Consider the following 27,057-nt stretch of genomic DNA (forward strand, 5'->3'; position numbering starts at 1 on the left):
CGGTAAAACAATGACTCTGTAACTGAGGGAAAACAACTGAAAGAAACTACAAAGATTTTTTTAAAAACCTTGGAAATTTTATTGCACAAAATCTGTGGTGGAAGTTCAAGGAAATCCTTGGTTGGTAAAACAAACAAACAACAATAACAAGAGGAAAAAATAAGAGGTAATAGCAAAAGTTGAGGCTTCCTAGCAGTTACACCATTATCTGTGAACTTTCTGAAAGCTGCTGACAGAGCTTTGGCATATGATCATCTCCTAACTGCTGATTAACACAGTGCTGTTTTATATTTAACTCAGAGCAGAGCAAGAGGAGTAGGGGGTGGGGCTGAACTGCTTATAAGGAGAGTAGAGTAGTAACAGTATTCTTCTGTGTCAGTTTCCTCTGTCTTCCTCCACAGCTGCACTCCTCTGGATCAGCCACTTTTCCTCTGGTTCAGATGAGTGCTATCTTTAATTAATTGAGTGCATGGTGGAAGGAGAGGTGGGAGAAACAGACTGAAAGGCTATAAATACACCATTAAAATACAAACCAAATCTGCTGGGCTTACTAAAAACAAGCAGCGCGGAGGAGCTTAATAAGCCTTTTTACAGCTAACGTTTAGCTTTGAAAGAAGACAGGGGAGCAAAGATGCAGGGAATGGATTTTGAGGATAAGAAGTCCAAGAGGTATTGCATGAAGAAAAAGCATGTGGCCATCATCTGTGCAGTAGTGGCTGCAATAGGTTTAGCTGTGGGACTTGGCGTGGGATTAAGCAGACCTGAGCCTTGCCAACCTTCCGGCGGGACAGAACAGCCAGCAACCACTACCCCTGGGACAGTAGAGCCACACCACTGCCCTCCCAAAAATGATGCGAGTGGAGAATGGATAAATTTCAGGCTACCCACTTACATTAACCCAGAACACTACGAGCTGGAAATGAAACCTGAGATGGATGCAGATATCTACACAGGGACAGTCAACATCTCCATCAAGTTGGATAAACCTACCAAGTACTTGTGGCTTCACCTCCGAGCGATCAAGATCACAGAGATGCCCATGCTCTGGAAAGCCTCGGGGCAGCAGATTGCACTGACAGAGTGTTTTGAATATGAACAACACGAATATGTGGTGATGGGGGCAAAAGACATGCTCTCTGCTACTACTGAAAATGACACCTATCTACTAACCCTGAAGTTCCAAGGCTGGCTGAATGGCTCCCTGGTTGGATTTTATAGAACCACCTACACTGAGAATGGAGTGACCAAGTAAACCAATTTTTTTCAAACGTTGACTTGCACATCTATTTCTACTTGCTCAGACCTGTTCTGTCCCTTTCTCACTTTCTCTCTGTCACCAAATTGCTATATTTCTGGGCTTTCTTTTAATTTTCCTTGTTCCCCCAGGAAGGTACAGCATTAAGAATGCCAAAGCAGTCTCTGGGCGGCTGCTTACAAGGAAATATGGGTTAGAGTTTTTATTCTGAAAAACATTTTGGAACTCTACTGCGCATAGTCTATCCCTGATCTTTGCAAACTCACATCTGGGAGTTGTATGCAGGGACTGAGTCCTATCTGTTGCTTTATATGTGTAGTCTGGTACATAACATGCAGCTCTGTATGTTGTTTTCTATCATTTCCCAAAGTAAGAGCCTTTCAGTGAAATGCTAACTAACTAGGATTGTGGTAGCTTTTTTGACATAACCGCTTTGATGTTGTAAGCAAAAGGAATGTCAGAATCAGAGCTCCACTTTTCCTTCCCCGGCTGGTTTAAATTACACATATGCAGGTTTGAAATTTGGAGGATATCTATGATTTGACATATTTCTGCTCCAGCACATCCCTTGTAATGAGACCAATGGTTGCAAAGGTTTAGCCACAATTAAAGAACCAAAATGTATGTACTTTTCATGGTTCAATTAACCCTTTCCCTGCCTCAGATCTCCACTACTTCAAAGGTAGGGCTTGAAAAATCTGCTAGCCAGTGCTAAGTGGCAAACTTTCCCTGGTGAGTATGTGTTAGGAAAGGGGCACTAAAACCATCACTTTCTTTTACATTTCTGACTTAATTTTTTAAAAGTGACATTTCCAGCCCTGATACATAGAAGATAACCTGGAAAATGCAGACAGGCTGTTGGAATACCTCCTAGCTTTCCTGAACAGCAGCAGAGTGAAATTAACAACTCTAGTCAGTTTTCATTGTTGCTATTCAGAACTCTGGGGTGCAACAGGCAAGAGTTATGTCACCTTCACTCTGCTGCTGACTGGCAATACCATGAGCAAAAGCAGAGGCAGGCACTGGCAAGGGAGGATGCAAGGGCAGAGAGAAGAGCAAAGGTCAACTGGGTCCCTGCCCCATACCTATATAAATGGGTTGCAGCAGCAATTTGATCTAAGAGGGAGCCATATGGGGAGCATCTGAGCCCCCAGTTGGCTCTTCAGCTCTATTCCCTCGCTACCAACCATATGCAGCTCCTCTGTTATCAATCTAGATAAGGTTCTTATGGCCCTAGCATCTAACAGCCTCATAATCATTAACACATTTAGTCTCACAACACCCCTGTAAAGTAGGGCATTGTTATTTCTAGTTTATTGAGGGGGAGAGAGAGAAAAGTGACTTGCCCAAGGTAACACAAGAAATCTGTCAGAGAATCAGGGACAAAACCCAGATTTCCTAAAGCCCGGTTCAGGGTCTTCACCACAAGCTCATCTTTCATCCCACCCTTCTGTCAGCCACCAGGCCTCAGTTTCAGAAATAGGAGGGAAAGGTGGAACAGCAGCTCAAACGTGAAAGCTGGAGGCATCCTGTCTTCATAGCAAGTGTGTGTAGCAAATGGTGGGAAGGGGATATGTGTATGTGTGTGTATGGTTATTGGAGACAAAAAACTGTTAAAAGGCCATTATTAAGGTTGCAAAGTCAAACACTAACATGTTCAGAAATACCTAAACTAAAGATGCCTGCGTAACCTTAATTCTGGCCCTTGTTTGTATTCATTAGGATAGTCTTTAATTACAGCATTACATACTATTTTTCCACAGAACCACTGCCTCATTCAGTAGACAGTGGGGATGGTGCTCAATTAATGAGCAGTTATTCATTATTTTGTCTTCTTCTCATCATTCCAGGTGTTGCCCTAGGCCTTATTTATTGCACACTATTCAAACCCTGCTCTAGAGATGGAATTATTAAATTTCCTCCTGGGTGTTTCTATGGCACTCATCACTATTGTATCCACAGGCTTCACAAACATTAATGAGTTTACCTTCACAACACTCCTGTAAATGAAGGGATATTGCTATTCTAATTTTACAGATGGGGTACTGAGGCACAGAGAAATTAAGGTCAAAAGTACTCACTACTTTGAAGTGATAGCAGTATCTGATTTTTTGCAGTGTATGTAGCATTACATTGCATTTTATATATATTTAAGGACAGCTCCCTGTGACCTCAGTTGCAGCTGGGAGTTCTCAGCACTTCTGCACATTAGATACCAGGGTTTCAAGTGAAGCACCATTATTGAACACCTGTGAAAAGTTTGGTTTAACTGATTTTCCTAGCATGATCAGGAACTTTGTGGCAGAGGAAGGGATACATTTCTATTCTCTAGGACAGCATGCCTTAACCACAAGACCGTCCATCCTCTTCTTACAATCTCTCTGCCTCAATCATTATACACCTTCCAACATCAGCAATAAATCAGGCAGGGATCCTACAGACAAGTCTCCTTCATTATACAACCCTGGTTCATTCCAGATCTATTTGTGCAGAGGTCCTCCGGAAAAAATAGTATCTGAGCATGTAATTTAAGATGATCATAATGCATATGAACAAGACATCTGAATTAGGTTGCACAGGCAATCTTAATTCTGGCATTTCCTAACTTTTGAGTACTTGACTTTGCAACCTTAATAATATTTCTTTAATGTAGCTTTGTCTGTGTAATCTCCTAAGTTTTAAAAAAAGCAAATTGAAAAGCAAGTGAACAGAAATTCCAACATGTGGAATCATATTGACACTCACATGGTTCATCAGCAGGGTTGGAAGCTTTAGATCCACCACACAGATGTCTGCCATTTAGGCCGAATAACTGATCGCAGTAGTAGATTGTCCTCCTTTATGTGGACCAGCACTAGAGGGGGATGAGACACATTTTACCAGTGGCTTTCACAGATATTTGCTGATGGCAGAGGAATGGTGAGGCTCAGGGATCTTGGGTTTCATTCCAGGCTCTGGAGGGAAGCGTGCTCACGTGGGTACACAGTCTTTTGTTTATCCCCCCCTTGCTGGATTTTTTCTGTTCTGTCCTCTTCAATTTGTCCCTGTCCCAGTGCTGTCTCCCCCCCTCTCCATGGCCTCTTGTACCAGTCTCATTCTCTTCACCTATTCAGTCCCAGTCTCCTTGCCAAGCTAGTTTCTCTAGTTTCTCTCTGCACTCCCCATCCCAGTCTCTCCACCTCCACTCCCAGTCTTCCCCATAGCATGAACAGTTCCAGTCTCCTGACCCAACAATTCCCCATTTCTCCCTTCTGGTTCCTCATCTAATCTGTTTTTCTCCCTCCATTTTCTCCATCTCCATAAGCTTTCAGTCCCAGTCTCTCTTCCTGGGCTCCTAGTTCAATCTCAGTGTCCCTCCACTCATATCCCCCTTTATCCTTGCCCCAGTCATTCCCCCACATTCTGGTTTCTAGTCAGATCTGCCTTTCCTCACCCTGACTTTCTCCTACTAGCTTCACTGCTTGCCAGTCCCAATCCCTCCACCCCGGCCCAGCCAGTCCCAGTCTACCCACCCAACTCCCAGTTTCTTTCTCCTCTCCCCTCACCATAAGCCTACAGTTTCAGTCTCACCACAAAAGGTTCCTTGGCCCAATATAATCTCCAGATTTCCCCTCAGGTCCAACTCTTGTCCCCTCTGCATTCAAATCAGGCTGCTTCCTCTTCCATGTCAACTGTGCCCGGGGGTGGGGTCAAGGGTTTGAGTGGGTATTGAGAGCACACAAAAGACAGGCTTTCTGCTCTACGTTCAGGTACCCAACCTCCACATGGGCCTCAGTAGCCCAGAGCTGTAATTGCAGGGAAAGTTCTGCTCAGCCCTTGGCTACAGCATGCCCAATGCAGATGAAATCTTCAGTGAATTTAGTGGCCAAACTCTAACAAACCACTATGGAACATAGGCAAAGTGTGATATTTCAAAGGTTTATAAACTTGACCAAATTTGGGAAGATTTTCATGGGCATGGCACAGTCCAGACACAAAATTTGTCCAGACATAGTCCAGACACCCCCTACCAAAATTTCAAATCCCTCCTCCAGAGAATGCAGGCACTAAAGATTCACGAAGGAAAAAGCACCAGAATTGTTTAACATGGGCAAACAACTTATTTTCCCCTCACCTTGTTCTCAGAAGCAAGTAACTGAACTATTTTGACTGAAATTTTCAGTAAAACTTCAGCCTGAGGTAGACACCTGTTGTGGAAGATTTTAGCTCAAATGATAAAAGTTTGGCAATGTTAGAAGCAAGTGAAAACACCTCTTATCGTGGGAAGAATTGGGCAACATTAATAATAGGCAGTGCTACCAGCCCAGCCTATATTATGAGAGAGAGAGGTGGGGACTCAGCCAGCTGGCAATTAGCTTTCCTCTTGAACAGTCTCAGAAGCTGTGGGACCTGGTTGCTGATGGAGAAGAGGAAGACTGGCAGGGAGGAGGAGGAGGTGGAGTGGAAAAAGCCGTCTGGAGAGCTGCTTCTGCCAGGGCAAAGGATTGCTTAAGCATTGCCGCAGGCCCTTTTCTTGATACACTGGGCACTGGTCCAGATTTTACTGTCCCTTGGATCCATCTCTGGTTTTATTCATTCACCAGAGGGCAATGTTAGGTCCTAGAGGAAGGATGATTCAGTGGTTTGGGGACTAGCCTGTGGACTTGGGAAACCAGGGTTTAATGCTCTTCTTTGTCATGGACTTCCACTATGACACTCAGCTTCTCTGCGCGTCATCTGTAAAATGGGGATAATAGCACTTCCGAACCTCACAGGGTTGTGGTGAGGATAAGTACAACAAACAGATTGTGAGGTGCTCAGATATGAGGATAACGAGGTCCATAAAAGTACCAAATAAGCGTCAGACTAGAGTGTGACAGATTTTTCAGTCCTCAGCTGCCATCAAGAGATGTGAAATAACTCCAGTTTCTTTTCTTCTGGTATTACTGAGGATACAGATGGGCAAGGCAGCTGTGTCTTGGCTTTGCATAACTAAAATCTGGCTCAAATGTGAGTCCCCTTTTATTCCAACCACTGAAGTGAAGCATTGTGTGGGTGTGGAAGGGGCTCAAATGGTGCTCGTTTGGGCACATCTCCAGCTGATAAGGAAGCTGGTATTCCTGGTTTTGTTGGTTGCACAGATGTGAAATAGAGAAAATTCAAGGAGAGAATGGAAAACTATTTAAAAAGGAAGCCAAGGCATTTGCTGCAGGCAGAAAACACATTTTGCCATGACTGTGTATCCCTTGCTAAAGTGCCAAAATTTCCCTGGGAAAGTGATGAATCTATGTTTGCAAAAAAAAAGGATGAAAATCCATTACTTAACTGAGGGAGACAAAAATTTCTCCCTTTTTAATGAAAATCTGTGTATGCTTAGCAAAAAATGGTAATTTATCATCACTCTAAACGTAGCAATGTTTTATTTTGGGAACAACAGCTGCATGTGGTCAGACAGATCTCTTAATATTCCTGGTATATTTACAACTTTGTCGCTTCTGGTTCATGTTTTAAAAACCTGGAGATCAACAGAAATTGCAGGGACACAATCCACCTTATAAAAAAGGGAAGGTTTTTATCTCAAAACCAAGTTATACAATATTTCATTTTTTCTTTAATTACCACTTGTTTGCACAGGAGGATGCCCTGGTCTAGAGATCTCTGAATCAATCCCCATGAATTGTGGCATTGAGACATTGCGTCACTGGTGTTTGTCTGCCCACCACAAATGCATGAGGATATATGGTTTATATCACCTTATAAATCAGTGTAAAGTTTCTTGTGTTATCAGTCTTGAGGAACATGGATAGAAGTGTGTCTAAATATACAGCAATATTTTAAAGCAACAACTGTAAAACATTGCCCAGGGAATTGAAGTTAACTTGGTTGTTAAATATCTTCTAAACCCTACAAAGAGGAGAACAGGACATCAAACATCTTACAAAGCAGAAGAAACTACATTAAGTCTAAGCTATTTTGAGAGGTTTAAATAAGGTGATGTTTATGACACTTCCTCCCCCAAGACCGTGAATTCAAGGCATTTAAGTGACTGTCCAAATGAATATGAATAGTAAAAATCGAGATGTATTATCTCCTCAGACTTCTACATGAACCTTGCTGCTACTACAGTTTTTAATGACCATTTTAGTATTTAACCATCATAGGGGAAAGCCAAAGGCAACAAAAACGCTGAAAAATTGGCTGTCAGGTGAACTTGTGATGGTGGTAAAGATCTATAATTTATTATGAGTATTTTTGATTACTTTTTTGGGAAAGAACAAACAAAAAAATCCATTCCTTACCCTAATGTAGCTTGAGCAGCTGTAGCAATGCTGTGAGAAAATGCACCACATTCCAAATTAATTGAAGAGATATCAGAGATGCATTCCCCCACCAATCAGAACAAAGAGCATGCTCCATCCCTGAACAGCATGCTTACAGGAGAAAACTTGATTTCATGTAGGAGGATGTTTCATACAAGCCTTGGCAATGTTTTCTAAATGATCCCAATTTGCAACAATTCCCTTAGTCATGTCTATGTAAGAGAGCCTACTTCACTTCCAAGCTAAAACACGCAAACACACTGTGGCACTGATTTGTCATTAGATGTTCTACCCAATTTCAAACATTTCATGTCAGTACACAACTCATCAGTGGAGTCAGTAAAGTTTAGCAGCATTGGCAGGCAGGTGTACAGGGTAACCTCCAAGTGATAAATGCCTATAACAAGAAAGTGCTGTGCAGGCAGCTTCACTGTTTTGCGGGGGTGTGATTAAGCAATCACTCAGAAGCTTTTGAAGATGTCTTTCCAGGAGTAGCTCAGGTCCTGAACCTGTATTGAGCTCCAGGAAGCCCCAATCAGTGAAGCTTCCTATAGGCAGAGCAGTCCATTCATTCAGAGCTCATCGCTAGATTAGGGCCTGAGTTTCCTTTTAGTTGATGACATTACTAATGTTTACTAATATGAAGTCAATGGGATTACTCACATTGAGCAGGATTTCCCCTTACTATGGGAGGAACTACTTGTGTTTTACTTTTCCTGCTCTTAAAAAATATTAAGCACGTCCTCCATTTGTGATTAGCAGTTTTACTTGTTTTTTGTTAAAAAACAAGTACTGGTTGTGACTTCTAGGAGCCTTAGAATATTTGTGGGTTATAAATATTTAAGTTGTATCTTCATAAAAAGACCACTGACAATAAAACTTGCTAGTTCTACTACAGTTTGCAGTCTTAACAAACGATTATGCATGGAAATACATGGAAATAACAAAGAATGGCTACCATGAAGGCTTAGGACAATGCAACAATTTTTTTGTTTATTTTAAAGGAGCATAGCAGCTACTGATCATGAGCCAACAGATGCACGGAAGTCGTTTCCTTGCTTTGATGAGCCAAACAAAAAGGCAACTTACACCATATCTATCATCCATAAAGAACCATACAAAGCACTTGCAAACATGCCAGTAAAGGTATGTATTTCACAAATGTACTACATAAGTATAATGATTCTGTAAAACAAACATAAGAGTAATTCAAATCTAAACACCCTGGTGTGTTAACAGATCATTTGTCATTTCAGAAGTTATACAGCTTTAGGTTAAATAAGATTTATATAAAATAGGACTGGTTGTTTAGTTATCATTCCTAGTTGTGTATTACTGGCCACCAAGGCTTTAACAGTAGAACATAACACAGCAATGCCAATCCCAATGCAGGAGAGAATCACCATTTTCTCGTTAGCTGCCTATCCCTGAGCTTCCACATGCACAGATATTGTAGACTTGCCTCCCCTACTGGACATATATAAATTATACACAGTGGTGTTGTAGCCATGTTGGTTCAAGGATATTCAAGACACAAGGTGGGAAGGGTAATATCTTTTATTGGACCAACTGCTGTTGGTGAGAGAGAGAAAGCTTTCGAGCTTACACAGAGCTGACAAAGAGCTACAGAGGGATCTCACAGAAATGGTGACTGGGCAACAAAATGGCAGATGCAATTCAGTGTTGATAAGTACAAAGTAATGCACATATTTAATGATGGGTTCTAAATTAGCTATTATCACTCAAGAAAAATCTTGGAGTCACAGTGGATAGTTCTCAGAAAACTTCTACTCAGTGTGCAGCAGCAGTCAAAAAGGCTAACAGAATGTTAGGAACTATTAGGAAAGGGATAGAAATTAAGACAGAAAATATGATAATGCCACTATATAATCCATGATGAACCCACACTTTGAATACTGTGTCCGGTTCTGGTAGCCCTATCTCAGAAAGGATATAGTGGAACTGGAAAAGGTTCAGAGAAGGGAAACAAAGATGAGCAAGGGTTTGGACTACTTCTATGTGAGGAGAGACTAAAAAGATTAGGATTGTTGATCTGAGAAAGGAGACAACGAAGTGGGGATATGATAGCTGCATATAAAATCATGAATGATGTAGAAAAGTGAATAGAGAATGTTATTTACTCTTTCCTACAATACAAGAACCAGGGGTCACCCCATAAAATTAATAGGTGGCAGATTTTATACAAACAAGAGGAAGTATTTTTTCATGCACACACAACTAACTTGTGGAATTCCATTGCCATAGGATGTTTTGATGGCCAAAAGTATAACTGGGTTCAGAAAAGAACTAGATAAATTCATGGAGGATAGGTCCATCAATGGCTATTAACCAGAATGGACAGGGACACAACCTCATGCTTCAGGGTGACCCTAAACTTCTGACTACCAGAAGCCATGAGTGGAAGATACGGAGTGATCCACCCTTAACTGCCCTGTTCTGTACACTCTCCCTGAAGCTCTGGTATGGACTACCAGCAGACACGGGCAACTGGGCAAAATGGACCATGGTTTACCCAGTATGGTAGCTCTTGTGTTTTTATATGCTAAAAATACACCTTTTTTTCTGAGTGTAGACATGGCTTAGAAACTTACTGATGTTTTTTATGGACTACTCCATTTTTGTAGGAAATGCTGATGGAGTTTCTAGGAGCAATTTGAGTAAGTTGAAAGTAGAAGCACAGTTAACATATTTTGGAAAAGTGTTCAAAGCATAAAAGACTGAATGGAAGGTTCTACAAAAGGATTTGACTGATCAATTATTTTGCACTGAATCTGTGAAATTTACTTTTGAAAGAACAGGGGAAACGGTGATTTCATTTGAATGTTTCTTTGAGATTATGGGTGTATTCAGTCTTAAAAACTCAAAGGGATATTGGGGACTGGAGATATCAGAACAGAGCTGCTTGAATAATGGGAAAAAACAGATTTGTGACTATATAAATAATTTACTTTAATTTGTTTCACTCTTGCTTATGCTATCAAAACATCTATTATTCATGTAAAGGCTGCTATTCACAAAAATCTCAGAAGTTTATTATATTTTTACTGTAGCAGTGGTTCTCAACTGTGGTCCACCACTTGTTCAGGGAAAGCCCCTGGCGCACTGGGCCAGTTTGTTTACCTGCCGCGTCTGCAGGTTCGGCTGATCGCAGCTCCCATTGGCCGCAGTTCGCCACTCCAGGCCAATAGGGGCTGCGGGAAGCAGCGCGGGCCGAGGGATGTGCTGACCGCCCTTCCTGCAGCCCCCATTGGCCTGGAGCAGTGAACCGCGGCCAGAGGGAGCCATGATCCACCGAACCTGCGGACGCAGCAGGTAAACAAACCGTCCTGGTACACCAGGGGCTTTCCCTGAACAAGCGGTGGACCACAGTTGAGAACCACTGTACTTATAGGTATAGTATCTATTATTTGTCATTGGCTATTTTACTTTTATAGAGAGGCATCCAACCAGGGATATATATACCAAATGACCAGTAACAAATAACAAACAGTTGAAGTAATTTGTCCACACTATTCAGCAAATATTTAAGAATACCAAGTACATTTGCTAAAATCAGGACAGGCTTGCAATGGATTAACAAACCAAAAATCTGGCCAGCTCTAAAAAACAAAAGGGTGTTTGAACAACCCCTTACAAAGCAAACCCAGCAAGGTTTACAGCACTAATTACTACTGAAAGAAATTGGACTGGATTCAGTGGACTAAATTCTGCCCTCAGTTACATCTGTACTACCTCACTAGCTTCAGGAATGTTGCACAGGTTTAAAGGAGGGCATAGTTTGACCCATTCTTTAATTTCTCCAACATTTTGGTTTTATGGAGCCATTTCAAGAAGGCTAGCTAGAAAACACATTAACCAGGGCTCAAGCATATTGAAAAACTCATCCAAACAAGAGTATATAAGCAAAGACATGCACGGTTTGATTTCTTAATGCAAACAGCTAGAAATAAGAAAACTCATTCTTAGTGCATAAAAACAAAGCCCCATCATATGCATTCCACCTTTAAGAAAAAAATCACTTTGCATGTTCCCATTCCATGAGCTGTGTAAAGCCAGAGACACAATTCGTCATTCCTATAGCTCTAGTTTATATATGAATATTTTACTCTTTTATGCACATGTTTGCAGTTTCACAAGGTAAGAATTATTTTTCTCCTTCTTCAGCAAACGGTTCAACTGCTTGATGGCTGGAACAGGACAACTTTTCAGAAATCTGTCCCAATGAGCACTTATTTGGTGTGCTTTGCTGTGCACCAGTTTGATTGGGTAGAAAGAAAGTCTGCCAGTGGAATTCCTGTAAGTCCAATTTTAATTCTGAACATATTCCAGATGCAAGTTTTAAAAAACATAAATCAGCTTTTCATATTGTATTGCTTAATCTTCCCATTCTTATGGCCTGTGTTCTGCAGGAAGTCAAACTGCATGATCAAAATAGTCCCTTCTGGCCTTAAAAGCTGTGAATCTATGTGGACCTCATGTCTCTCTTGCTTATTAATCAACAACGTTGAAAAACTTGAGTCATAGCAATGCTTTGTTATATAAAAAAGCATAGTGTACAGTTATTAATTATATTACAGTCATGCCCCCAACCAGAGTAGGAATGATGCATGTTAAAAAGAGACAGTCCCTGCCCTGAAGGGCTGGAACTTCAGTCCTCTGAGCTGAGTATGTTTGGATTTGAATCCACAAATCTGAACTGGCTCCTACAATTTTGGTTCCAGATTGTATCCAAAAGAGTAAGAAGTCTGTTTTCCAGTTTTGATTTGGATTCAGCCAAAATCTTACAAGAATGGCTAGTCTCATGAGATTTTTACTATTCAAAAACTTGTGGGTGGAGTTCATAAGATTTTACCAGAGTTGTTGAATCTGAAGGTGAAATCCTAGCCATGAGTTAGCCTTTCACTCAACCTCCTTATTGAGCCTGAACTTAATCTGGAATGTTCAACCCCTGTTAACTAGTTATTTGTCTAAGTTTTTCAATGTGAGACAGAAAAATTCTTCCAGTGGGGTGCTGTTGTTAGTTCCCTTCTCTTCTAAGAATCAGAGAACACACTTTGTAGGAAGGATGTTTTAACAATTTGTTCAGGCTAATTTATTACTGTTCAAGAGAAAATATTGTGTAATGACTGGGAATCCAGATTTCTGGATTATATTCCCAACACTGCCATTGACTCACAGTGTGACCTTCTGTGGGTAAGTCAGTACTTTGCCTCAGTGTCCCAATCTGCAAATCAATCCTTCCTACGTTTTAGGGTTTTCACAAAAATCCCAGAGGTCTCACCCCACTGCTTAGCAAAGATCTAATAGCACAGTGCTGTGCTGAGGTCTCCTTGCTCTAAAACGTTATGTATTTGTCCATCTTTGCGCATGCAGTGTTGGATCACAAATTAAAACTGCACTATGTTTGTCTAAATACGTGACCAGAGTACATTTTGCGATGTGAAGCAGTATCCTTGATTTTTTTTAAAATTTGTGTTTGTTTGTTTAGTTGCAAATCTAAGTCATAAACTGTGATAATCAGCAAGGGGCCTCCAAACCTTTCGACCAAGGTGCTACTGTGGTTCTCAGATAGGCTGCTCCACTTGTTTTCAGTGTCAGGATTATGTTTATCTAGCCTAGACACATACACTCTAGAGCTTAATCATGTACACGATCAGAATTTGCATGGGTCTTTTGCAAAATGTATTCAGGGAAAAAGAAATGGAATGCTGCAACTGCACACAAAGTCATTCTTTTGTATACACAAAAGCCCTCCCATTCTACGTTCAGCTACCACACTCTAGACTGTGAGTTAGGGATTGACCTTGATTGTTTCAAAAGGGAATATTAAAGGCAGAAAAGATATAGTACAATTGTAGCTTTTGTGAATAAAAGTGAATATCTACAAGTTATAAATAAATACATACCTCACTCTTATATAGCACTTTAAAGTGTGTATATTAGGGGAGGGGATGTTAATACCAGCACAGAGTTTGCATGAAGAATCCCCATCTAGTTTGGGCTATAGTTCTTACACATTTTATTTATGTTAGTCAATAAGAATGCCTAAAGGTTTTGGCTACACTAGAAAGTTTTGCTGCTTAGATGTAGTTAAAGCAGCAGCACCCCCTTAGTGTGGATGCAATTATACCGGTAAAAAAAAGTGCCAATACCAGAATAGCTTATTTCAGTTCTGGAAGCAGAATAAATTACACAAATGTAATGCACCTTTTTACCAATATCATTTTGCCCACCCTAGGCCTTTCACCAGTATAACTATTCCAGTTGGGGGGGGGGGGGGGGAATGAAGCACACTAAATTGAGTAAAGAGATTACTGAAGGGGAAGTTACAGACAGTAATTGCAAACCAACCCTCATGGAAATCCCCTGGTCTTGATGAAAACCCAATTAAATTTTAGAAGCTGTTTTTTTTTCCTTTCAGTTGTATTCCTCACCACTTTTTCCTGGAGAAAGCTTAACTTCATTGTACTGAAGCCTGTCAGCTGACAACCACGGCTCCTCACCGCAGGCCAACTCCTTTATCCAGTTCAAAGCCTAAATGTGGTCAGGATTTTTTTCAAAGGAATATTTTTTCCATCAGAAGATTCAGACTCATTGAAAGTGAATGTTTTTGTGGACACCTATAATTTTTGACTAACTTTCAACTGGAAGGTTTCTTGGATCCAGGATGGAATTTATGGTATGTGTGTGACAGTGCAAAAGAGAGAAGGGCAGACACCAGAATAACTAATAAGCCCAGTGGTCAGGGCACCCCCCTGGGATATGGAAGATCCACGTTCAAATCCCTGCCTGATTCAGAGCAGGAATTTGAAGCTAGGTTTTTCCACCTCCAAGGTGAGTGTCCTCACCACTGGACTATTGCTTATTCTGGGTTCTCTCTCTTTTAGTTTTGACCATAAATTCCATCCTGGACCCAAGAAACCTTCTAGACGAAAGCTTTGTCAGCACAAATACTTTTCTCAGAAAAGTTTTGATTTTGACAAATTTGCATTTTCTGAAGAAAACTGTTTCACCAAAAAATGCCCATCCAGCTCTAACTGTACATTTTTGAAGGAAAAAGTCCCTGGTCTCTTAAGCCTGAGGGATATTCCATTGCTAAACAGTAATACAAAATTAATTACCATGTGGCAGCGGCAGTTCCTGATCACAGATGGTGGGGGCATGAAAAATCAGCACTTGACATATCACTTTTCTCCTCTTCATTAAAAAATGTAATTCTAGATTTAAAATGTGCATGCATACACCTTAATATCCAACCATACTGCTCAGTTAATTGACTGGTCTGTAGTTTGCAGGTTATAATAAACAAATCCAAGTACGAAATATCACAGAACACGCATAAAGCCAAGAGCCTATCCTCATCATACCAGCTTTGGAATTTTCTATTCAAATATCACTCTTGCAAGCCAAGCTCTAAGCATGATACTTTGCAGATGGCTTAGCAGCTATCACGCATGCCTATGCCTACCTTACTACACTGCCATTCTATTTTTATAATATTAATGTCAACAGTCAGACAGAGTTTAGTCTACTAAAAGCAGTTTCCTACACTTACCTGAACCATGGGGCGGGGGGAGGGATAGCTCTGTGGTTTGAGCATTGGCCTGCTAAACCCAGGGTTGTGAGTTTAATCCTTGAGGGGGCCATTTAGGGATCTGGGGCAAAAATTGGGGATTGGTCCTGCTTTGAGCAGGGGGTTGGACTAGATGACCTCCTGAGGTCCCTTCCAACCCTGATATTCTTCTAATCATGACAAGTTGAGAAACTGTCAGTGCAGAACAGGAGAGCTAGGGGTAACCAGAGCTGGGGAGAAAGGTGAAGGAAACAGAGCACACTTTACTATTACTTCAAAAAGGAACAATATCTATCCACTAAATGAAACATGCATATATAGAGAGATCAACGACTGTGTGATGTCCTGTCCCTTTAAATCTTCAGTGGACTCTGTACTCTCCTCCCTCCCACTCTCTCCATCCCCAAGTGCAAAGCTTTTGCTGCCAGAACAATAAAGCGACCACAGCAGAGAGTGTATGTCTATCAGCTCCCTCTGCATCTGTCAGTCTGTCTTGGTCTCCTTCTCTGCTGGCTCCAGAAGTATAACCATTTGACCATACCCTCCTGGGCCCAGAATGTGCCAGCTCCTTGATCCAATGCCCTGGAATACTAGGTTTCAATCCTGCACTGGTACATCTGTGTGGGGAAGGCGTTCCCTACCTCCTCTTCCCAGTACAGTGCACTTCTATAGCAGAGAGTTGTGGAATACAATTATGTACCCATTCTTGTTACAAGGAAACTCTAAAGATATCAAAAGACCAGAGGGAAAAAACCACCCTTTTTCCAACTGATCTTCTTTGAATGTTTATAGGGTCAGTTGCGCTGTTTTGTTGATAGTGAGTTGCAGTACTTCCCGTCTCATGCACTAGTCTTAGGAGAGCATGCATGCTTATTCTTTCTTAGAGGGTGTCTATCAGTAACAGCGGCAAAGCTTAAGAGTGTTAATTTGGGGAAGCTATCCCTTTAAAAAACTGAAAAGCATAGCTGATCTTCCAACAAATAAGTTTTCTAAATCTATTCAAATGTGATGTGATGGCTTCCACTAATTACAGGGAAATGGGGTCAAAGGTCAAATCCTAATTAATTTAAGCTGTGGTCAAAAGTCCAGATAGAATTTGTTGAAAGCAGAGGAGCAGACAGAAATATGGTTTAGCAAAATATAGGCTAGGTTTGTTCCTTAGTGTTACTTTTTACTTATACAGTATAACACCATAGATGTGAATGGTACCTTACAAAACAAGTAAAGGCAGAGTTCCCACCCAAAGATCTTGTAATCTAAGACTGGACAAAAAAAGGAAATGATAGAGTGAGAGTGGCTGGGAGGAATGAAGAAAATAAGCTCATAATGTTTCAAGAATGAATAGTGCACAGATTTTGGGGGGGTTACACATGGATTTAATCTATATATAAAGTTGACATTTCATAAACCTCCTCATATAAGTGGTTTAGACAAGGGTTTTATTGTTAGGTTTAATCTTCCAGAGAAGAAAAGTCAGCCATATTATCCTTGTCTTTGCTAAATGATTCCTCAGTGCTAAATATAATTTGATTTGTTTTGTCCAACTGGGATCTGCTCTAATTGTATTTCTCTGCTTTGTTTTACAGCTCCGGATATATGCACAGCCAAAGCAATTACACACAGCAGATTATGCAGCAAATGTTACTAAAGTTGTATTTGACTACTTTGAACGGTATTTTGATATGAAGTATTCTCTTCCAAAATTAGGTGATTGTTACCATTTTATTCTTCATTCTCTTAATTTACTATCACCGTTTTGTTTTCTGCTCTGAGTCACCGTTGTTTCATGGGAAAGTGAGAATATAGAAATGTTGCTGTTAGCTATGCCAGAATCTGCTGAGATTAAGACTTTATAGTTCAAGATGCTCTCGTATGTCAAGAGGGGAGGCTCAGACCCAATTAGGACATTCTCCTCCCTTCATTCTGGCAGCTTGAATCCAAACACGGGCCCTAACACCGCTATTTTAGACTGTCCAATTTTAAACAACAAGAAACGTTGGTGACATCAACAGAGAAACAGCCAGATGCAGCTTGAGATAAACTGGTTCAGCTCCCAAAGACACTTCTCGACCAGAGTCACCGGTGACACAAATGATGCAAGTCATGTGACTTGCTCCAATCTGGGTGCACCCATTTCCACCAGGGCAGAGTTTGGACCCATGACTATAATTTATTTTCTGTAGATGGGTTGAATGAAGAGCCCAGATTCAACCAAAACCAACCTTGCTAGGGAACCAAATTTTGCCTGTAGCCCCTATATTTTAAGGTCCCAAAGCAAAACGTTGGATCTGAGCATCCCTAAATTTGGGTGTTTGAAATCTGGATCTGATTTGTGAAATTAGAACTAATTGGGGATATAATTAGAGTTGTGAAAAAGCTATAGAAGCAGCCTCTGCTATAAAATCCAAAGGTACAGTTTATTAAGGTTTATAAACTTAACTGAAAAGGATGGAAATTAAAAAAAAAAAAGTTAAGGTAGCCAGAGGAATTTTTTTTTTAAAAAAAATCATGTTATGCATTCTCTAATGGATTACCCATGTAAAGCAACATGACATGCTAAATTCTCTGAAGGTTTTGACCTTCCTCTTCTCCTCACCGCTACATATCAACTGAGTCCCTATAAATGTCCATTTACACTACAAATTACAACTAAGGCCTGGTCTACACTGGGGGAGGGATCAAAGTTACGCAACTTCAGCTACGTGAATACCGTAGCAGAAGTTGACGTACTTCGATCTACTCACCGCAGTGTCTAGACTAGATGCGATAAATCGACCCTTGCGGGATCGATCGCTGCCAGCCGATCCAGCAGGTAGTATAGACATACCCTAAGTCAGGAGACCTAGCTACAACACAGTTGTCTCTTTACCTGTTTACAAGCTGGCTCCAATTTGTGGATCCATTTAGACCGAATCTTAACGATCTATAACCAAGTGCATATTTCTGTAACATGTCTGATGCCAAGTTAAAGGACACTGATAAGGTTCCATCTACATTTCAAAGTCAAACTCTGTCTCCTGAATTAATAATATTTGTAAAGTAGACCAGCTTATAGATTTTATATTGTGCTCCTCAAAGCGCCAAGTTGTAGGAGACAAACATCTCAACTCTCCAGTTAAAAACCAAAATTCCATCTTTCCTTCTTATCTTTATGATATTGTCCATTCATTATTATAAATTGATTAAATCAGAAATGAATGAATCAAAGAGAGTTTTAACAAAATGATTATTTTAAATAAATTAATTTACTATCACATCAAAGCTTCTGGCATCACTAATTTTTCTTGTGTTCCTCATTTTGGATCTTTTGACAGACTGTATAAAGTGTCCCGCAGACCTTGCCAGGTTGACAGCTCTGACCAGTGACCGAGCTGGCTAGAATAAACACCTGCAATTTGCAATTAGAGATGTGTGTAAGGTTTTCTGTCCAATTTTGAATCAATTTCTATTTTACCCTTACCGTCACAGAACAGAATGCATGGCTAATCATAGAATCATGAAAGATTAGGGTTCGAAGAGACCTCAGGAGGTCATCTAGTCCAACCCCCTGCTCAAAGTGGGACCAACCCCAACTAAATCATCTCAGCCAGGGCTTTGTCAAGCCGGGCCTTAAAAGCATCTAAGGATGGAGATTCCACCACCTCCCGAGGTAACCCATTCCAGTGCTTCACCACCCTCCTAGTGAAATAGTTTTTCCTAATATCCAAATGAGACCTCCCCCACTGCAACTTGAGACCACTGCTTCTTGTTCTGTCATCTGAGAGTCCATAATTCTCATTTTAACTTGTACTGATTATGGATCATGAAGAAGTGATTCCACATATTGCAATGAGAAGCAAATCACCATATGGGGGATTAACTTCAGTTAATAAGTCAATAAATATTTGTTATTCCAGAGAGTGACAAATAATGACATTCCTCATTATGTTACAGACAGTTTTGGATGCTTTATTGCCTACAGCATATCCCTAGAAAATACTAATAATTTCAGGAGCCAAATTTTAGTGTTGGATCACAAGTTTATTTCCATAAGTTTGAACAGCATTTTATCTGGGGACAGATCTTTGACTAATGTAAACTGTCAGAGCTACATTAAAGTCAATGGAGCTATGACAATTTACATTCAGTTGAGGATCTGCCCCATGGTATCACTGAGCATCTTACACATAGGAACAGAGATCCTGGGGGTTCACTCTGTCATTGCAGTATGTAATATAGAAGACTGTCAAATGGTGAACAACAAAACAAGCTGTTATCTTACGTTGTGAATAAGCAGATGGATGTCTTCCTACCTAAAAAGGAAATATCACTTAAGAATCTTAGAGAATACAATGTTTACCCAGCTCTCTTTCTTTCAATATAGATAAAATAGCTATTCCAGATTTTGGGACTGGTGCTATGGAAAACTGGGGTCTGATCACTTACAGAGAAACAAACCTACTTTATGATCCCAAAGAATCTGCTTCATCCAACAAACAGAGAGTAGCAGCTGTGATTGCCCATGAGCTCGTTCACCAGGTAGATTTTATTAAATGTTTAATGTTTTTAAAGCACTAGAAGTGCACAGTATCCATACCTTGTTTATGAAAATAATCAGCCATACATTTGGTTCCAGGTCTTCTAAGTATGTTTAAACCTCACTTTAAAATAAGTGCACAAAGGCAATTCTATTGTTAGAGTTTTACAGTACTGGAATTATTGCAAATGGACTCTTCTCAGAAAATTAGATGCTTAGGACCAGGTTTTCAGCCAGCCTCTGAAAAATCTGCCTGAAACCACATCTCTCTCACATCCACCCACCCACATCATTTGCATGTGCAGATATGTGATCTAAGTTTGCAAATGGATCCAACTAAACTCTGGAAGCTGCTTGAAAATTTGGTCCCTATAAAGGTAAATCAAATCAAGAGGAAGAAACTAAAAATACTTCCAGTGGTATATGAATCAGTACCAAATCACCGCTGTAATATGTAATTTCATAATACAAATGAGTAATGTGAGTCATCATCTGAATTCCCATTAAAAACCTAGCTTTACGACAAATTCTTCCTCCTGGCAACAGGAAGAAATGTAAACAAATGAAGATACTGCATGAAGATTTGCAAAACTATAATATACAATTATCACGGTGGCTAACACTTCATATTTAATGCTTACAATTATAGTGGTTTGGAAACATTGTGACCATGGACTGGTGGGACGACTTGTGGCTAAATGAAGGATTTGCCAGTTACTTTGAGTTCCTGGGAGTAAATGTTGCAGAAACTGATTGGCAAATGGTAATTATTTCTACACTATATTTTTTATTTTGAAATAGAATGAAAAGAAGAGTCATGTCACAGACACTGAAAACAAGGACACGTAGTGGATACACATACACTTAATTATTGTGGCACGCAGCTATGTAGAGAAAGGAGATACCTGAACAAATTGACTTGTGTGATTGTATACCACAGGCCTCTACTGACTGGACTGTGAAAGGACTTGCTGGGTTTCTAAATTGTCCTGCTAACTAGGTTTTGGTCTGAAACTAGTCTATAAGACTTGCAAAGTTCTGCTCACCTGAGGAGAGTAATGTTTTGATGAGTGAGTAAAATATTAGCTTATTATCACAGTAAAGAATCATAAGTAGATTCTGAGCCTGGTCATGGTAATTTTGCAAAGTGGCTATAAAAGTCCTACTCCTGAAAGATGGAGCATCTCCTTTTATTGATTCAGAAGAGCTGAAGAGTATGTGTGTGTGTGTGGTTACACAACCACAATGCAACCTGGAATGTGAATCCCTTTGAAGTCTGGTGGATTGGCAAGAGGGGGTTTAGGGTGAATGTATTCAGATCCAAACCTTTTTCTACAGCTTTGGTTAATGGGGGGAAATCAGTTCTCCAGATCCAGCTCCTGCAAGTGTTTTAAGCACTATGACATAGAACCATACTCAGAGCAAGTCTAATAAAAAAAATGCTTAAAACAGTAGTGACTGCAGGTGGCCTGTCTATCCTAAAGTTCCCAACATTGCTAACAGTGAAGCTGAACTAATTAGTTCGCTTTACAATTGTGCAAGTGTAACTCACACACCTCCTGGGTGTGGTGTTCTGTCCCCTCTAGTAGCACTGAGACCACGAGAGAGACAGAGACAGAGAGATATTAATGAGTTTGCTGTACAGCCTTAGGTAACAGATAGTGCATGAGCCAAAAGCCAACTAAGCTCCAGAGGTCCCACGTTCGAACTTGCCCACCAATGAGCAGGGTCTGTCAGCATTACACAAGAAAAGGAAAGCAGGTGCTTATTTTACACACTGAGGATTAATAACTGCTTGTATGAATTAGGTGATTTTGTTGTCCGTCAAAAACAGATGCCATGGCCCGTATCTACCAAATTAATATGAGACTCTAGCTATCATATGCATTCCTACTTTTATTTATATATAGGGCGGGGGGAGAGGGGAGGGCTTTAGTTTGTTAGATTTTTATTACATTAAATCCTTTTCAGCAAAATACCAATCACTGGCACATTTACTTTAGCAGTGACCAGAGCATATCTGATACTCCAAAGCAAAGCCAAAAAAACATTATTCACTCTTTCATTTGTGCAATCCTGTGCTGTACATTGCGGGGGGAGGGATGGGGGAAATCCTTCCTCACCCTGGATTAATCTCTTTACAACCTGAAGTATGAAATTCCATTACTCTTACTTTAACATACATAACTACATATTATTATTGATCATGAAGTTATGTAGCCCCTTTTTAAATCTAGACACAGTATTTAACTAAGGCATAGAGCTGTATACTAGTGAATGGTATAACAAAGTTATACAGAACTTTAGTCTCATTCATCTATTAATCAGGAATTAAGCGAATATGGATGACAGGTTACTGGATCTGACAAAGGAAGAAAAAAACCAAAAAACAGGGACAGTTCCTGAAGAAATCCTACGTACTCCTCAACCCGACCTCCATATAGCCATCTGTGCTGTGTCTCAAAACTGAAATTGGTAACAGTCTCCCTTTTTTGCCTTGCTGACCTTTTTGTGTTGTGAGATGCACATGTTCAAACAGGATTCTGTGGGAGGTAATTTATCATAGCGGAGGAAAGAGGTCCCCATCTTAGAAATACAGTGCTAATGCACAAGTCGTTCTGCAGAGGAGGTGAAATTTCAGTCTGCATGCCTCCTCCATCCACATCCCATATACCAAAGGCAGATCGGAAGCTTCCATTTAAAGTTATAAACTATTTGTTCTTTGAGTAAGAATTATATTCCTGGTTTTGTTTCTGTTTACCAGCTTGATCAGGTGTTAATTGACGACGTGCTGCCTGTGCTGAAGGACGACTCCTTGTTGTCTTCTCACCCTATTGTGGTCAATGTGTCATCTCCAGCTGAAATAACATCTGTATTTGATGGCATATCATACAGCAAGGTAGGAGAGGCCTCGCATTATAATCTTAACTATAATAAAGGGGGTTTGAGGAGGAGACAAAAGACAATGGGGATCACAAACAATCAGCCTGTGTCTGCACTAGCCTTTTTCTGAAAAGTTCCCCACCCTTATTAACACTGTGACAGGTTTCAGAGTAGCAGCCGTGTTAGTCTGTATCAGCAAAAACAAGGAGGAGTCCTTGTGGCACCTTAGAGACTAACAAATGTATTTGGCCATAAGCTTTCATGGGCTATAACCCACTTCATCAGATGCATGAAGTGAAAAATACAGTAGGCAGATATAAATATACAGCACATGAAAAGATGGGAGTTGCCATACCAAGTGGGGAGTCAGTGCTAACGAGGCCAATTCAATCATGGTGGATGTGGCCCATTCCCAACAGTTGACAAAAAGGTGTGAGTATCAACAGAAGGGAAATTATTTTTTGTAGTGACCCAGCCCCTCCCAATCTTTATTCGAGCCTAATTTGATGGTGTCAAGTTTGCAAATTAATTCCAGTTCTGTAGTTTCTCGTTGAAGTCTGTTTTTGAAGTTTTTTTGTTGAAGAATGGCCACCTCTAAGTCTGTTATTGAGTGTCCAGGGAGATTGAAGTGCTCTCCTACTGGTTTTTGAATGTTACAATTCTTGATGTCTGATTTGTGTCCATTTATTCTTTTGCGTAGAGACTGTCCAGTTTGGCCAATGTACATGGCAGAGGGGCATATGGCACATGGTGCATATATCACAGTGGTAGATGTGCAGGTGAACGAGCCCCTGATGGTGTGGCTGATGTGATTAGGTCCTATGATGGTGTCCCTTGAATAGATATGTGGACAGAGTTGGCACTGGGGTTTGTTGCAGGGATTGGTTCCTGGGTTAGTGTTTCTGTTGTATGGTGTGTAGTTGCTGGGGAGTATTTGCTTCAGGTTGGGGGGGCTGTCTGTAAGCGAGGACTGGCCTGTCTCCCAAGGTCTGTAGGAGAGCACTTCTCCTCTAAGCTAGGGTACCTAATGTTGCTGAAACACTGTTAATGACAGTGGGGACCTTTTTAGACGGGGCCACTGCTTTTAGTGGGAGTACTTGTAGGAGCGAGGCAAGAATTTGACCCAGTGGCTTCTTACTGCAAAAGATTCCTGCCATTTACTGTTTTTAGTATACTGAATTCGTTTAGGTTAACAACTTCTTGTACGACTCTACCGCTCTTTCCTATTTTATGCTATAGATAAGGATTCCTCTAATCATTCAAATTCTCCGTTGCACACTGCACTCCAAGAGAGAAGTTACTTAAAGAATTCAGAGATTCCCAATAATTAATTGCATTTGAAAATCTGATTTCACTCAAAATTTAGTAGACTTACGATTTTGAGTTGAATTCATTAAATCCTTAGTGAACAAACTATAGACTGTGATTTTGTATCTTTCCTTCAGAACCCTGTATGCAGAAATTCTAACATAGCGTCTGCTAATGTTACAGCCAGCCTATTCCTTGCCTCAAGACTTTCATTATTATGCTCAGCAAAAATGTATCTGTCACAGATTTTAGCCTCAGCTATGTCTAGAACAAAATCCTCTTGAGTGTTAGGTATCTCTTTTTATTAGCTAGCCCTACACCCAAGTAGGCTACTTTTTATAGTTTTTTTTTCCCAATTGTTAGTGCCTGTACCCAACAATATAAATCAGTATTTATTGCATCATAAATGTCCAGTAGCCAAACCATAAACCATTAGGTAAATTGCATTCCTGCAACCCTGAAGGTCTCAATCAAACCAACAATAGCCAATATATGTAGAGTAAAATCAGACACTCTGGACCTAAAGCTGATTTAAGTTTCACCAAAGCAGTGAGTAAGAGACACATTTTTGTTTTCTACAGCTTTTAAAGGTATCAGATGGTACTGTGCTGTATAAGAAACTGAATAGAAAACTCCCATCTTTAATTCATCCTCCCCTTTGTGCCTACATAGTTGCCACAAAATTGAATGTTTTAAGATAAACCACTATTTTGGAAAAAGAAAAGGAGTACTAGTAGCACCTTAGAGACTAACCAATTTATTTGAGCATGAGCTTTCATGAGCTACAGCTCACTTCATCGGATGCTCACGAAAGCTTATGCTCAAATAAATTGGTTAGTCTCTAAGGTGCCACTAGTACTCCTTTTCTTTTTGCAAATACAGACTAACACGGCTGCTACTCTGAAATCTGCCATGTTTGGGAACAGTGAGACAGGGATATATTTTCAATATTAAAACTAAGAAAACCTCTTATGAAATTGTATGACAGTTGACAATTAATGCGCAATTTGGAACTTAATGTCAACTTAATCAGAACACGTATAAATGCTTATACAATCTAAAGATGCAATGAATTTTTTAGGGTCTATGGAGTCATCACAGCACACTCTGTAATTACATACCTGGTCAGTATCTGATTGATAGGGCACAACATAGGTAGAAAAGTCAAATTAGGTAAAATGCAGTGTGGATGTAGCTGTGTCAGTTGCAGGGTATCAGAGAGACAAGGTGGGTGAGGTAATATCTTTTACTGGACCAACTTCTGTTGGTGAGAGACATCAGTGCTGACTCTGTGTGTGCTCAAGTATCTACCGAAAAAAACCAGGGAACACCCGCAGGGCCAGATTAATCTTTTGTGGGCCCTGGTGCCAGGACCATGGCCCTGCCCCTCCCCACTCCACCCCAAGGACCCACCCCCACTTGCTTGGGGGGGAAAAGGGGTGGAGAGGAGCACCCACTGGCAAAAACAAAAGCCAGCGCCTGTGGTGAGAGACAAAAGCTCTTGAGCTTCCACAAAGTTCTTCTTCATGTGTTCTTCTTTATGTGTTCTGATTAAATTGACACTGAGTTCCAAATGGTGTGTTGTCAACTGTCACACACTCTCATAAGAGGTTTTCTTAATTATTTTGAGTGTTACCTGAAAGGAAGCCAACTAATCTTATCATCAGAGATTTACCTACAGACAATAAGAATCATCCAAGTTAAATCTACAAAGTGAGGATACTCAGATTCAAGATAAATTATATCCCTGGCTCCTGAAGAATAGCTCTGTGGAAGCTCAAAAGCTCGTCTCTCTCACCAACAGAAGTTGGTCCAATAAAAGGTATTAACTCGCCCACTTGTCTCTAGTTAGGTAAAAGACAGTTTGACCATATAATAGAGCTGGTATTAGTGACTCCACAGTTAAAGTTGTTTTGAGATTTGCACTTGAATTATCACACTTCATCTCTCTCACAGTTTAACAGTCTAATACATTGTCTTCAGATAACAGCTGAATTTTCCATAATATTTTAGCTCTAATATTGATAAAAAAATTTCAGAGGAAATATTTTAAATAAGACTACTTCAGAAAGAGCTTGAGAGTCTCAGCATTTCTGAACCCTGTGGCTAAAGAACTATAGGTACCAAAACTTCCCAATTTACACATGTGCAACCGCACAATATCTCTGGCATAGGCTAGCAATTATAAAAATATGCTGATAGCATGTATGTTTACAAAAAAATAAAAAAGGATCAGCTACTCAGCTGGTATAAATCAGCGTCTCTTTATTTACTTCATCTGAGCTATTCCATTTAGTGTAAATTGAAGATCTGGCCCAAATGAGAGAAAAGTTATGCAAACAACTGGGTTTATATAACTTGTGGTGTTGTTCTCCATTGTCACAACCTCAAGGGGATTGCAAAAGGCAGTCAGGAGGGTTATGAGGATCAGAAACACTGTTCGACATTGTTTATAAAAGTGACCTTGTAGTCTGTATAAGTAATCAGTTCTGATGCTTATCAACCTCTCCAATTTATATAACAAATAAAGCTATTTTTGTATTGGAAAAGAGTCATCTGCCGGCCAGATTGAGAACTGCAACAATAAATTGCAAAAGAAAGTCTCCAAATTAAGGACTTGTCTATTGCTGTTTGAAACCACTGCTCTACATCAAAGCATGCTATGGAACTTTTAGTGCATGGTAGCACGGTCCACATGGCCATTCAGCATGCAGCAGGCTAGTGCACTGTATATTCATACCCTGGGTTGCTGTGCGCTAAGTCTTAGTATAGACAAGTCCTAACGATTGCATGAGTCTACTCAATGTTAACGACCACTCCAGTGACACTGGTGTGTCCAAATTGTCATCCCTAGTAATATAAAGAATGGAGTCAAGGCTTACTGAGGACTGATATAAGTGCTAATCTCATGGGACAGTGAGTTGTTTTTTTAAAGTTCAAAATATTTTTTCAGCTATCCTTTTTCTCTGCCAAGGAAATAAAATTTACTAACCTTTAAGTGGTATGCTGGGTCTTGTTTATTTTCCTTTCCTTCTTTTTGTGGCTGTCCCATTCTCTCTCTTCCACCTGTCTGTTATTTCCTCTGTCCATTTTTATTTCTCTCTTCTACCTTGGTGTCTTCCCCCACCCTCTTCCTTTTCCAAGGCCCCTATCTCACTTTGTCTCCTCCTGCCCACCAAGATCTTTTCTTTGGAGTAAGTGT

At 40.3% G+C, this 27,057-nt stretch overlaps 1 protein-coding gene across 1 annotated transcript in view; it reads left to right on the forward strand.

The window, feature by feature from the left end:
* Positions 1-383: 383 nt before the first annotated feature.
* ENPEP (glutamyl aminopeptidase) overlaps positions 384-27,057 on the forward strand; it is a 48,805-nt gene continuing 22,131 nt past the window's right edge. The window contains exons 1-7 of the mRNA XM_048846949.2: positions 384-1,248; positions 8,559-8,700; positions 11,740-11,871; positions 16,735-16,855; positions 19,512-19,666; positions 20,314-20,427; positions 22,429-22,563. Coding sequence (XP_048702906.1) covers positions 632-1,248; positions 8,559-8,700; positions 11,740-11,871; positions 16,735-16,855; positions 19,512-19,666; positions 20,314-20,427; positions 22,429-22,563 — 1,416 coding nt within the window. The 5' untranslated portion in view covers positions 384-631. The remainder of the gene's footprint in view (positions 1,249-8,558; positions 8,701-11,739; positions 11,872-16,734; positions 16,856-19,511; positions 19,667-20,313; positions 20,428-22,428; positions 22,564-27,057) is intronic.

The sequence above is a fragment of the Caretta caretta genome, chromosome 4 (assembly GCF_965140235.1).
Source record: "Caretta caretta isolate rCarCar2 chromosome 4, rCarCar1.hap1, whole genome shotgun sequence".
Taxonomy (NCBI): Eukaryota; Metazoa; Chordata; order Testudines; family Cheloniidae; genus Caretta; species Caretta caretta.